The 14,361-nt window shown below is 40.2% G+C and overlaps 1 protein-coding gene across 1 annotated transcript in view; it reads right to left on the reverse strand.

Moving 5' to 3' along the window:
• CORIN (corin, serine peptidase) overlaps positions 1-14,361 on the reverse strand; it is a 109,281-nt gene that overhangs the window by 7,011 nt on the left and 87,909 nt on the right. Inside the window, exons 16-17 of the mRNA XM_047798095.1 lie at positions 5,191-5,462; positions 3,297-3,430 (exon numbers count right to left, since the gene is read on the reverse strand). Of these exons, the coding sequence (XP_047654051.1) occupies positions 3,297-3,430; positions 5,191-5,462 (406 nt within the window). The remainder of the gene's footprint in view (positions 1-3,296; positions 3,431-5,190; positions 5,463-14,361) is intronic.

A 14,361-nucleotide genomic window follows, 5' to 3' on the forward strand; every position in this document is an offset into this window, starting at 1 on the left:
ACAACCCAAATGTCCATCAACAGATGATTGGATTCGGAAGATGTAGTATATATACACAATGGAATACTACTCAGCGATAAAAAAGAATGACATAATGCCACTTGCAGCAACATGGATGGAACTAGAGAATCTCATACTGAGTGAAATGAGCCAGAAAGACAAAGACAAATACCATATGATATCACTTATAACTGGAATCTAATATCCAGCACAAATGAACATCTCAGAAAAGAAAATCATGGACTTGGGAAATAGACTTGTGGCTGCCTGATGGGAGAGGGAGGGAGTGGGAGGGATTGGGAGCTTGAGGTTATCAGACACAATTTAGAATAGATTTACAAGGAGATCCTGCTGAGCAGCATTGAGAACTATGTCTAGATACTCATGTTGCAACAGAACAAAGGGTGGGGGAAAAAATGTATACATGTAAGGATAACTTGATCCCCTTGCTGTACAGTGGGAAAATAAAAAAAGAAAACAATCCCATTTACCACTGAAAAAGATTATAATACCTAGGAATAAATGTATCTAAGGAAGCAAAAGACCTATACTCCAGTAACTAAGACATTGATGAAGGAGTTCCCTTCATGGCTCAGCAGTTAATGAACCTGACTAGAATCTCTGAGGATTCAGGTTTGGTCCCTGGCCTTGTTCAGTGGGTTAAGGATCCAGTGTTGCCATGAGATACAGTATAGGTCACAGTCGCAGCTCGGATCCTGCATGGCTGTGGTGTAGATTGGCAGCTGTAGCTCCAATTGGACCCCTAGCCTGGGAACTTCCATATGCTGTGGGTACAGCCACAAAAATAAATAAAACAGCTGAACTATATGCTAAGAAAAGACATTGATGAAAAGTTGAAGATGACAGAAACAGATGGAACACTAAACCATTGTCTTGGATTGGAAGAATTAATCTACAGATTAAACACAATCCCTATCAATTTACCAATGGCATTTTTCATAGAACTAGAATAAAAATATATTAATTTGTATGGAAATATAGAAGACCCCAAATAGCCAAAGCAAGCCTTAGGGGGAAAAAAAAATGGAGCTGGAGGAATCGGGCTCCCTGACTTCAGACTACACTACAAAGCTTTAGTCATCAAAACACTATGGTACTGGCACAAAAACAAAAATATAGATCAATGGAATAAACTAGAAAGTCCAGAAATAAACCCATGCAACTATGGTCAATTAAACTATGATAAAGGAGGCAAGAATATACAATGGAGAAAAGACAGTCTCTTCAGTAACTAGTGCTGGGAAAACTGGGCAGCTATATGTAAAAGAGTGAACTTAGAACATTCTTAATGCCATACACAAAAAACTAAAAATGGCCTGAAGACCCTAAATATAAAACCAGATGCTATAAAATTCTTAAACAAAAACATAGGCAGAACACTCTTTGACAGAAATTGCAGCAATATCTTTTCAGACATACCCCTAGAGCAATGAAAAGTAAATAATAAGCAAATGGGACCTAATTAAACTTAAAAGCTTTTGCACAGCAAAGGAAACCATAAACAAAATGAAGATAACCCACAGAATGGGAGAAAACATTTGCAACACAGTGATCAACAAGGGATTGATCTCCAAGATATAAATAACTCATGCAGCTCAATATCAAAGAATGAAAAAAATGTCAGAAGACATAATTGGGTATTGGCTTCTTCAAAGAAGCCATTCAGATGGTCCAAAATCATAAAAGATGTTCAACACCACTAATGATTAGAGAAATACAAATAAAAACTACAATGAGGTATCACTTCATGCCAACCAGAATGGCCTTCATCAAAAAGTCTATACAAATAATACATGCTGGAGAGGGCATGAAGAAAAGGGAACCCTCCTACACTGTTGATGGGAATATAAATTAGTACAACCATTATGGAAACAGTATGCAACCTCCTTAAAAAAAAAAAAACAACTAAACATAAAGCTACCATATGATCCAGCAATCCCACTCCTGGGCATATATTTGGAGAAAACCATAATTGAAAAGTTATATGCATCCCAATAATCACTGCAACACTAGTTAAAATAGCCAAGACATGGAAGCAACCTAAGTGTCCATCAGCAGATAAACAGATAAAGAAGATGTGCTACATATATATATACAATGGAATATTACTTGGCCATCGAAAGGAATGAGTAGTTCCCACTATGGCACAATGGGATTTGGTGGTGTCTCTGGAGCACTGGGACACAGGTTTGATCTCCTGCCTGGCACAGTGGGTTAAGGATCCAGTGTTGGCATAGGTCGCAACTGTGGTTCAGATCTGATTCCTGGCCCAGGAACTCCATGTGCTTTGGGGTGGCCAAAACAAAAAAAGTAAAGAAGAATGAAATAGTGCCATCTTCAGCAACATGGATGGACTTAGGGATTATCACACTAAGTGAAGTAAATCAGAGAAAGACAAATATCACTTAAATGTGGGAACTAAGAAAAAAAATGATACAAATGAACTTTTGGCAAAACAGAAACAGACTCACAGACTTCAAAAAACAATTTAAGGTTGCCCATAGGGAGAGGTGGTGGGGGAGAGATAAATTAGGAGTCTGAGATTACCTATTTTATATAGAGTAGTATGTAGATTAATCAACAAGGACCTTCTGTATAGCACAGGGAGCTCTACTCAGTATTCTGTAATAACCTCTATGGAAAAAGAATCTGAAAAAGAATGGACATATGGATATGTATAACCGAATCACTCTACTGCACACTTGAAACTAAGAGCATTTTCAATCAACTATACTCCAATGTAAAATAAAAATTAAATTGTAAAAAAAAAGACATTCTAACAATCAAGTGAAGGCCCAGACAATGTCCGTGTGATGAGTTCCTGAGACAGAGGTGGTCCTATCACACAGTCCAGAGGTTTTGGTGTTGTCTGTGCTTTAGTGCTATCACCCTGATAGCCGAGTATGTTCTAGGTGTCTGTCCCTCTGCTTCTTAGGGCAGCCCAATTGGAGCCAAGGTTACTAGCTGCTCTTAAAATCTTGTGTGTCCTAGCCACTAAAATGGTCCAATGAGATGGACCAGAACAATCCTCCTGGTGCTGACCCCGGGTGATGTTCCCTAGGCAGGAGGTGAGAAAGCAGAAGCCCACCTGAGTTAGGGGCATGGAGGTAATTCAAGGGATTGCTTGGGTCCTGGATGAAGGAAAAACCCCTGTGAATAAACATTTAGTAACAAATGATGTTCAAAAGGGCCATACGTGAATAATACTGAGCTTATACAGACCCATGAAAGCTATTGCTGAACGGAGTCTCCTTGGGCACCGGAAAGCAGCTTACCATGCACGAGTCGACGGTGCCAGACTCGTAGCCGGCACAGATCATCCGCGTGGTAATGGTCTTCATGTCAAAGTAGGACTGACACTGCTCCAGGGAAATAATGCGGACTTCGCCCTCTTGCAGCTTAAAAGGCACTAGATTTTTTTTTTTTTTAAAGAAGGAGAAATAAAATACATCAGGGTAAAACGATGCACAAAGGAGGCTAACCATACATGAAAGGACTACATTTTCTACCAAGAGAATCACTATTAAAATTGAATTTCAAAGACAAGGCCTGTCTGGAATCTGAATTTTCCAATCAGAGGTGCTGACGGCAATCATTTGGTCCAACCCCTTTGTTTTGTTAATGAGAAAAATCCAGGCACAGGCTGGTGACATAAGTTGGTTAGGTAACCTGGCACATGCTTTTCCTCTCTTATTACATGTGGCAACAAAAACAGGAGCTACTACAAGGAAAAGGAAGATAATCAAGGCAGAGCACTGCCTTAGATGGGGGCTACCAGATGGGTGACAGCTCAGCATGGGGGCCCAGTTCTGCCTACGTTCGGGTCACCTGTTCAGTCCAACAGGGCAAGGGTTGCCTTATCTTTGGTTTAAACAATATGTCTCACCATATATTACAGTAGCCATCGTTTGAGATCAGAACTTTACTCGGAAAGGATGTTTTAGGGCAATGTTGAAAGGGAAGAGCCATCCCTTCATGTCAGCAGAGAGAATGTGTGAATTACATCTTGCTGGAAATCTCTCCCAGAATAACAATGGATTTCTCAAAGCCAGACAGCAAGAATCCCTCATTGTTCAGCGACTCTACAAAATATACACACTGTTCTCCTTTTAGATAGTGATGGTGAAGCAGGGTTTATGTTCAGGGTACCTTGTTGGAAAAAGGAATGATGTTTGGAAAAATCAATGCAATGCAGGAAGTTGTCAAAAGAATGGTAGGAAGAACCATGGATAACATTTCCTGGGTATCAGCAGTGGGCCGGGCTCCTGAACTCAGCATTCCCTGGGCCTGTTGTCTTTAATCTTTACAATATTCCCGTTGAGTTAGTCAGCTGCTATTATTTTTTCCATTTTATAGTAAGCTAGAAAGTGGTGCAGCGGGATCAATAAGATCTTCCTCACTGAATTCAGACCCTTGCTCTTCCTGCTACATTATAAATGTGGTATTGTGTTACATATCACACAATTACTATGAGTTTAATGTGGATACTGAAAACAATACGAGTAGAGGCCATATAAAAAGATTCTGCTAGAATTCCCATTGTGGCACAATGGAAACAAATCCATAAGGACATGGGTTCGATCGCTGGCCTTGCTCAGTGGGTCGGGGATCTGGCCTGGCTGTAAGATGTGGTGTAAGGTGCTGATGTGGCTCAGAACCTGAGTTGCTGTGGCTGTGGTATAGGCGGCAGCTACAGCTCCAATGGGATCCCTAGTCTGGGAACTTCTATATCCTGCAGGTATGGCCCTAAAAAGCAAAAAAAAAAAAAAAAATAAAAATAAAAAAATAAAAAAATTCTGCTCACATATATCACAGTACTGTTTACAGGCTTTGTTTTTGATTTTTAGGGCCACATCTGTGGCAGCATATCAGCATATGGAAGTTCCCAGGTTAGGAATCAAATGAGAGCTGCAGCTGCTGGACTACACCAGATATGAGCTGCATCTGTGACCTACACTGCAGCTCACAACAATGCCAGATCCTGAACCCACTGAGTGAGGCGAGGGATTGAACCTGGACACATGTTAAGTATTTGTGGCCAAGGCTGGGAGTTCCCTGGTGGTCTAGAGGTTAGGGAATGGGAAACAATTATTGCCCAAGGCTAGAAAGTACCCTAGGGTTTTCTAGTTACGACCTGTAAGGCATGTGCTCCTTAGGCTCCTGACTTACTTTTGTTGCCCATGTGTCCCCAACCTGTGATATAGCAGTACGTATCTGGTTCCAATGATTGCTCTGGGCTGGGTAGGCAGACTGGCCGGACATAGCTTGTTTCATTGATGTCTTCGCTTAGCTCCACTATGCTGATGTCATAGTCCACCACCATGCGACTGTAGCGAGGATGCAGGATGATAGATTTCACGAGGCGCGTCTGCATGAATGTTGACGGGTGGTCCAGGTTATTGATGCCAAACACCACTTTCCAAACAGCAGCATTCTCTCTCCTAAAATAATAATTCAAGAGCTATTGGTGTCTTAAACTCAAGGTTTATCTTTGAAAATTTACATATGATTTTTACAATATTTATGTAAATGATAGCTCTTTCCATGCCCATCTCCCATGTATTCATATAAGGAGCATTTCTATCATGCCTTGAGCACTTTGTAAATATTGCATTGTTGTGGAAGGCAGAGCTCAGGCTTGTGAATGGGGCTGTTCTGGGAAATAAAACTTGTCCCGTTTGAAAGGGAAGCAGAGTAGTTACATGCTTCATTGAGTAGAAAGATTATGACAACATGAGAACAAGAGAAAGGAGACGAGAAAAAAAATTTAAAAGAGACTCAAAAGCCAAGGCTGGGAGTTCCCTGGTGGTCTAGAGGTTAGACTTTGGTGCTTTCAGGGGTTCAATTCCTGGTCAGGAAACTAAGATCCCACATTAAGCCACTGCACATTGTGGCTGAACAAACAAAACAAAACAAACAAACAAAAAAAACAGGAAAAAAAAAAAAACAAAGCTGAGAGAGATTCCTCCAAGAAGGATTTCCAGTGCCTCAGAGAAATGTCAAGTTTTCAGGGATGGCTTCTGAAAATTTCATGGCAGGGGTTTAAAAAGGTCACTCCCAGCTTCTAATGGACTTCATTGTTTTTGAATACTTGTCAGCCATGTCTAATCAATTTTACCTTAAAAGACTTCCCATTCAACATCCAGGACTCTCCACGCTCCAGAATTTCCTCCCATCTCTGGCAACCCCGCTTGTCTGTCTTCTCTGCTGGATCCTTCTGCTCTGCTCCACTGTCTATACTGAAGTGTCCCAGGGCTCTGCCTTCAGTCTCCTCATTCTATACTCACCTCCTTAAGGATTTCATCTAGTCCAGTGGCATTAAATGCTACCTGTAGCCTGGTACCTCCTAAACCTGTATCTCCAGATCCACCCTCTCCCTTGAGCTGCAGACTTGTACCCTCAATTATCCATCCAACACGTGCACTTGGATGTTTGATACTGGCTACGATTTATTAGTGTTTACTGTGCATTTGGGGATGGTCTAAGCATTCGGAATTCATTCTAGTCATCTGACGTTTATAACCACCAGTTATGCAGTTGAATCACCTCTCTTATACCCAACACTGAATGCACCTGTTGGTGCTTAGAACTTTCAAATATACTCTGAATCTTGTTGTCTCTCCTTCTGCCACCACGACAACCCTAATCTAAGCTTCTCTTACCTCCTAAATGGTGGCTCTTCTTTTACTCTTAGCCCCTACTGCTCTCCTCACAGTAACAGAGTGATCTTTTAAAAAATAAAATTAGGAGTTCTCTTTGTGGCTCAGTGGTAATGAATCCGACTAGTACTCATGAGGATACAGGTTCAATTCCTGGCCTCACTCAGTAGGTTAAGGATCTGGCGTTGCTCTGAGCTACAGTGTAGGCTGGTATGGCTGTGGCTGTGATGTAGGCCAGCACCTGCAGGTCCAATTCAACCCCTAGCCTGGGAACTTCCATGTGCCAAGAGCACAGCTCTAAAAAAAATAAAAAATAAAAAATAAAATCAGATTACATCCATTTCCTGCTCATAAATTTGCAAGGACTTTGAATCACACTCGAGACAAACTGTAGACTCCTATCCATGGCCTTCGAGGCCCCACAGGACCTGCTCCATTGGAACCCCAGGGACTATGTATTTTTGGACATGTCAAGGACACGAACAATTCAAGTTGTGCTTCATTTGTTCCCTCTGCTTTGTTTGTTCTCTCACCTTCCTTTGCTGTTCTCTCAGCTCTCACCTGCATCCCAGCTTTATTCCTCTCTTTACCCAGGTCCCAGCTCAAACATCACCTCCTTAGAACTGTCCTCCTTGACTGCCCCATCTAGCCTTTACCGCATCACTCTCTACACTTGACTCAAAAGCCCTCATTGATATCAATGACATTGACATATTTGTCTCAAAAGCCCTCATTGATATCAATGACATTGACATATTTCTTTGTCTATTATCTGTCTTCTCCGAGAATATAAGGTCTGTGAAGGCAGGGACTTGGCTGATATTCCCAGGACCTAGGACCTGGCATGCAGTGGGTTTTCAACAAGTGTTTGGTTAATAATAGCTCAATGGATGATGTTTCAAAATATTTATTAATGCCCAGCTCCAACCACCTAAGCAAGGCCTGTTCATCATCACTGCCTCCATCTCCCCCCTATTCTCAGTTTCTTTTCCTCAACAGTGGGCCAGGACCAGAGGCATGGACATTTAGTGACTCACAGTGTTGCAGGATGGAGCTTTTATTGTGGACACTCCCTCACACTGTGGTGATACACCAGCCATGCCATCACTGTCCCCACTTGCAAGCTTTTCCAACTCACATATGCTGATTTGACCAGACTAGTTGTTTTCAAACCGAGGCTGAATATGGAATCATCTGAGGAGCTTTCATATATGGATTGTTTTGGACATCACGCCAGATCACCTGAAAGTTTGGGGTGGGGCCTGGGAATTTGTATTTTATTTATTTATTTATTTTTACCTTTTCTAGGCCCGCTCCCATGGCACATGGAGTTCCCAGGCTAGGGGTCTAATCGGAGCTGTAGCCACCCGTCTACACCAGAGCCACAGCAACTCGGGATCCGAGCCACATCTGCGACCTACACCACAGCTCTTGACAACACCGGATCATTAACCCATTGAGCAAGGCCAGGAATCGAACCCATAACCTCATGGTTCCTAGTCGGATTCGTTAACCACTGCGCCACAACGGCAACTCCGGAATTTGTATTTTAAATAGTTGCCTGAGGAATCTAAAAAAAAAAAACTACCCACCCTCCTTTTTCTTTGGCATGCCCTTTTTCACCATTTTCTCATGCATGGAAAAAATTCCAAGGACTAAAATTTCAGGAGAGTTAGGGAAAAAGTGTGCAAAGCCAATATTCACCTGTTTTTAGCACTGTTGGGTTCTTAGACCAGACTACTAAAAGATTCTTCTATACAGCTAGGCATTCTGTCCTTTTTCCATTGTAAAAAAAAAAAAATACAGCTATCAAAATTGATGTCATATGGAAACAACCTAAGTGGTACATCAACAGATGAATGGATGAAGCTGCAGTATGTTATATTAAGGGATATGACTCGGTCACAAAAAAGAATTAAGCTTACCATTTGCAACAACACGAATGGACTTGGAGAGTATTATGCTAAGTGAAATAAATCAGAGAAAAACAAATACTGTATGAGATCATGTATATGTGGAATCTAAAAAAATAACCTAGTGAACATAACAAAAAAGAAATAGATTCACAGATATAGAGAACAAACTAAAGGTTGCCAGCTGTGAGAGAGAAGGGGAGAGGGACAAGACAGGAGGAGGGGATGAAGAGGTACAAACCACTACGTATAAAATAAGCTACGATGATATGTTGTACAGCACAGGGTTATAGTCAATATTTTTTTTTGTCTTTTTGCCTTTTTGAGGGCTGCTTCCCGCGGCATATGGAGGTTCCCAGGCTAGGGATCTAACCAGAGCTGCAGCCGCCTGCCTATGCCAGAGCCACAGCAACGCGGGATCCGAGCCGCGTCTGCAACCTACATCATAGCTCACGGCAACGCCGGATCCTTAACCCACTGAGCAAGGCCAGGGATCAAACCCGCCACCTCATGGTTCCTAGTCGGATTCGTTAACCACTGTGCCATGACGGGAACTCCCAATATTTTTTTAAAGTATAGTTTATTTACAATGATTCAGATGTACAGCAAAATGATTCAGTATACATTCTTTTTCAGATTCTTTTCCATTATGGGTTATTGTAAGTTATAACTATTGAATATAGTTCCTTGTGCTATATACTAAGTCCTTGCTGTATAGTCAATATTTTATAACTATAAAGGGAATATAACCTTAAAATTGTGAATCATCATGTTATACACTTGAAACATATAATATTGTACTTCAACTATACTCCAGTAAAAATTGATGTCATTATTTGAATATATATATATATATATGTCTGCATATGTAGAGAGAAACATACACTCACACACATACACACATATATATGTTGTGCCAGGGATTACAATAATAAAGACATGATCCCTGCCTATACAAACTTTAGAACTGAGTGAAGATGAACAAGTAAACAATTATAATAAAGTGCAGGAAATGCTATCTAATGAACATTATGGAATAATTATTATAATAATTATTTTTCATCAAAGTCATCACTCAAAGATCATGCCTGCCTGCCTACCTACCTGCCTTCTTCCCCTCTTCCTCCCTTTGGCTTCTTGTTCCTTCCATTTTTTTAGTCTAGAGGAATAAGTACATGAACATCTGAGAAATTCAATATTCACTTGAGATTCTATGGTTTAAGACATCTGAAATTGAGCAATTATTAATTTCCAATGTCTAGCTATTTGATAGCTTCTTGCCTTGAATTAGCTACTCAGTTTTGGTTACAAGGACTCACCTGTCTGCTTAAATCACAAGCAATATGACAGACAGTTGAACAAAGCGAATTATTTATAACAAGGTGAAAGAGTGTAAAATTTTCAGACTTAATTACTATATTGGGGCTAATCTAATTCTAAACAGCAAAACGTAAGTATCAATAAAACCGCTAAATATTATTAACTCGTATCCAGCAATCTCTTATGACACAAGCTATTGTTCCTATGGCATTAATATCCACCAAAAGAAAAAAAAAGTACATAGGAAATTCATATACTTGTGTATTCAGTAAGGAAATTGTTCTATTTTCTTTTTTGTCATGGGTATAAAGGGGAAAATAAAGTCTCTTTAAATATTTTTTCCCCAAGCCAGGAAAAACAATAACCTGTTGTTCAAAAGGGGTACATGAAGATATATATATATATATATGGAATATTGGTATAGTAAGCATATGCTAGAGAAAATGAGTCACCTTATCTGGGTAGAAGGAAAAAGAGGGTAGAGGATTTAGGACTGACTGCATGAAGGCCATAGGATCCTAGTTTCGGCAAAAAGTACCCACTAGAGAAACATACGGGAACAAACTATGTTCATGTGGCCATATTAGCGAAGAGTTAATTTGGGCTACAAAGAAAAAAAGCCAAATATAGCAGCTGGAAATCATCAGCATCAAGGGGATTTTCTTCTCAGTCCTGTCGGACCTCAAAGCAATCGCAAGGATACGTGACACATCCTTAAAGAAGTTTGTGCAAAGATCCTCACTCAGAGTGGGTCAGCAGCCACAGTGAAGCTGGGTGAAAATCCATCGACAACGATGAAAGTGGCTAAGGAAGATGTTAAGAGACCTTCTCCTTGCATTCTTGTTCTACATGGTCTTTCACTACCAGAAAGTCACATTTCATTTGCTTCCTGTTTATCCTAGTGTTTGAATAATGAATATACCTGATAGATAATGTTGAGAGAAAAGGAATTCAACTTCCAATTCTTCAGTCATCACTCTAGAGAGAAAACACAGCTACTTACATATCTCAGGTGCATCAAAGCATCCAGGGAAGTTTATACAGAATTGCAGGCACAGGGTCTCTGGACACAATAACCAGTTTCAATTTGCAATCTGCCACACTCAACTTTAGTTTAGATATGAAAATGTCTAAATTTTCACTTAATTCAGCTAGAGAAGTTTAGAGATGTTCTATCTTTATCTCTTCTTAAGAGCACAAATTTTTCCCTCCTTTTACTCTTTCTGATTTTTCTCCAAATATTTTATATTTACTATTTTCCTTTTTTAAGAAAATTAATGTAACATTTGTGATAGAAATCATACTATGTTATGAGACTTACTCCAGAAATGGCACAGTCAAGCAGTAACTTGGAAGTAGTTCAAAATTTACCATATTTGCACTACGTAAAGAAATGTTACAAGAAAACTTCATTGCTTTCCTACCCATCTTAGGAAACTCTGACTTGTCATATTGCACCTGTCCTGGGTATTTTTAAAGAATTCTCTGTTAGGAGTTCCCATCATGGCGCAGCGGAAACGAAGCCGACTAGGAACCCATGAGGTTGCAGGTTCTATCCCTGGCCTCGCTCAGTGGGTTAAGGATCTGGTGTTGCTGTGAGCTGTGGTGTAGGTCGCAGAGGTGGCTCAGATCTGGCGTTGCTATGGCTGTGGTGTAGGCTGGTGGCTACAGCTCCCATTAGATGCTTAGCCTGGGAAACTCCACATGACGCAGGTGTGGCCCTAAAAAGACAAAAGACAAAAGACAAAAAAAAAAAGAATTCTGTTAACACATGCAATGAATAGACTTTAAAATAATGTGACCACAAGGTAATTGCACAGAGAGGCTGGGTGTAAGTCAATTAAGCAGAAGACATCAGACCACTAGACTCCCCCATCTTGAGGGCCATGTGCCCCTCGGGGCCTGCGATTGCTCAAGTGTTGGGAGGACCACTGTGACCTTGACCTTCTGATTATTTAAGGGAAGCCAAAGTTCTGGATTTCATGTAAAGTATACATAGTTTTACATGCTGGCTAAAAGTTTAAAAATGTATCCAACGAGTGAAAAGAGATCAAAGCTGCATCCTTCATTAGTATAAAATCTCTACAGTTTCCAAGTATCTCTTTATACTCATCTCAAACGATCTGTTCACCAACCGTGAGGTGTAAATAGAGAATATTCTTTTTAGAGAAGAGAAAGCAGTGACTCCTAGCAGATGAGTGACTCATGTAAAGTCACAGAGATACTAAATGACGACAAAAGACCAGAAACCTAGTCCTTTGAACACTTATACCACATCCTTCCTACTAAACTTCTCGGAAACACAGAGAAAGGTCTGAAGGCATCAACGCTGGAATCAGGTATTGGCCATAGCAGGTAAAGCATGAAGGATGGGTGGAAAGTGCCTGGTGAGTGATAGGATGGCAGATCGCAAGAAGATACCTTCTCTTTCCTGAACACATCCCCCAGATATGAGGGAGAGCTAGACATCAGTGATGCAGTTACTGAAATTGTCCGTGAAAGTGGACAATTCTATTATCCCAGGGTCCACGAAAGCAAGAGAAGAGCCTAGTCAGATACACATCCTAGACCTTCAACAATCAGATTTAAAAATGTTTTAGGGGAAAGATAGGATAATATGTCTAGAGACTCTTAAAGCAAGTACAGCTCAACAGCGATGGGAGAGTTTGAGTGCCAAATTCTGATTTACCATCACAAATGATTACAGTAAGAAAATGCAGTAAGGAAGTGATTTAAATCAGCTAAAAAGTAAATATAACTACATAAGGGTCCTAGACCTTTGAAACTGCTAAGTTTATCATGAAATTGTAGCGACTGTCAAAAAGTCTTGGTCAGAGTCAAAGCAGGGGTTTTTTCCAAAAGGAAATACAGGCAGGAAAAATAAAAATGGCTTATCGGCAAAAGAACATGGGGGAAGAATAAGAAAAGAGGACATTTCTATTTGGGGCAAATAATTTAATATTAGCAGATAACTACAACAAAGCAAAACTATTTGAACTTTACTTCTAATTTCTGCTTTCAAGGAGAATGATTTTTTGGACAACATCCAGAAGATTCATCTTCCATGTGATAAAACTTTTAAGTGCTTAAAACACTGAAATTTTGAGTTGGTTTCTGGTCTAAGATATAGGAGGGGTCAGGAAAAGATCACTGACCTTCTGTAGGTGAGTTAACACTTCTAGTTCCAGACAAATTACAGCTCTAACTACTCAAAGAACTACAGACGTGATTACTAAGAAACACCAAGAAGGGACTGGTTAGTCAGTTAACAAATAGATATTGAGAGGTTGCTATATTCCTTGCTGAAGGAAACAATGTAAAATACAAAGGTAAAGAAGACAGGTTCATGCCCTCATTGAGCTTTCAACCTACTGGGCTAAATTTTTAAAAAATACATGTATATATAAGCAAGATTATCTCTGGTAATTAGGAATGAAGAAATAGGGTAATGGGATAGAGATGACTGGTATGTGATAAAATGACTGGTCATTTTAGCTAAGATGGTGATACCTTCAACAAAGTGACGCTTTGAGACTTGAATCAGGGGATGGAGGCAGCTTTGTGACTCTATAGGAGTGTTCCAAACAGCAAGTACAAAGGTCCTGAGGCAGGAATGAGCTTGGGGGCAACTTCAGGAACAAAAAGGGGAGATGTTTGGAGCCCAATAAGTGATGAGAGAGTAGGGGGGAAATGCAGAAGTAGGACTAGATATTTAAAGCCTATGCTAAGAGAATCTTATTCTTGCTACAATGAGAAGCTATTGTAAGGTTCAAGCAGAGGTGGTGACATGGTTTGATTTACATTTTTTTTTATCATACTGTGTGTAGAATAGACAATGAAGGAAAAAGAGAGTAGTCAAAAAACGGGAGACTTTTTTTTTTTAATGGTCTTTTCTAGGGCCACACCCACAGCATATGGAGGTTCCCAGGTTAGGGATCTAAATGGAGCTGTAGCTGTTGGCCTACACCACAGCCACAGCAATGCGATCCAAGCTGCGTCTGTGACCCACACCACAGTTCATGGCAATGCTGGATCCTTAATCCACTGAGTGAGGTCAGGGATCGAACCTGCAACCTCATAGTTCCTAGTCAGATTTGTTAACCACTGAGCCATGACGGGAACACCAACAGGAGACCATTTTAAAACTTGTTATGAATTGTTTATGTCCTCGCCCCAAATTTCATATATTGAAATTCTAATTCCTGGTATATTAGAACAAGATCTTATTTGGAGATAAGGTCTTTACAGAGGTAATCAAGTTAAAATGAAGCCATTTTGGTAAGCCTTAATCTAAGATGACTGGCATTCTTATAAAAAGGGAAACTTAGAGACAGATGCACACAAAGTGTGAAGATTAAGGCAAAGATCAGAATGACACTTCTATAGGACAAAGAATGCCAAAGATTGCTAGCAAAACACCAGAGAAGCATTTTTTCTCTTAGCCCTTA

This window comes from Phacochoerus africanus, chromosome 10, assembly GCF_016906955.1.
Source record: "Phacochoerus africanus isolate WHEZ1 chromosome 10, ROS_Pafr_v1, whole genome shotgun sequence".
NCBI classification, from domain to species: Eukaryota; Metazoa; Chordata; class Mammalia; order Artiodactyla; family Suidae; genus Phacochoerus; species Phacochoerus africanus.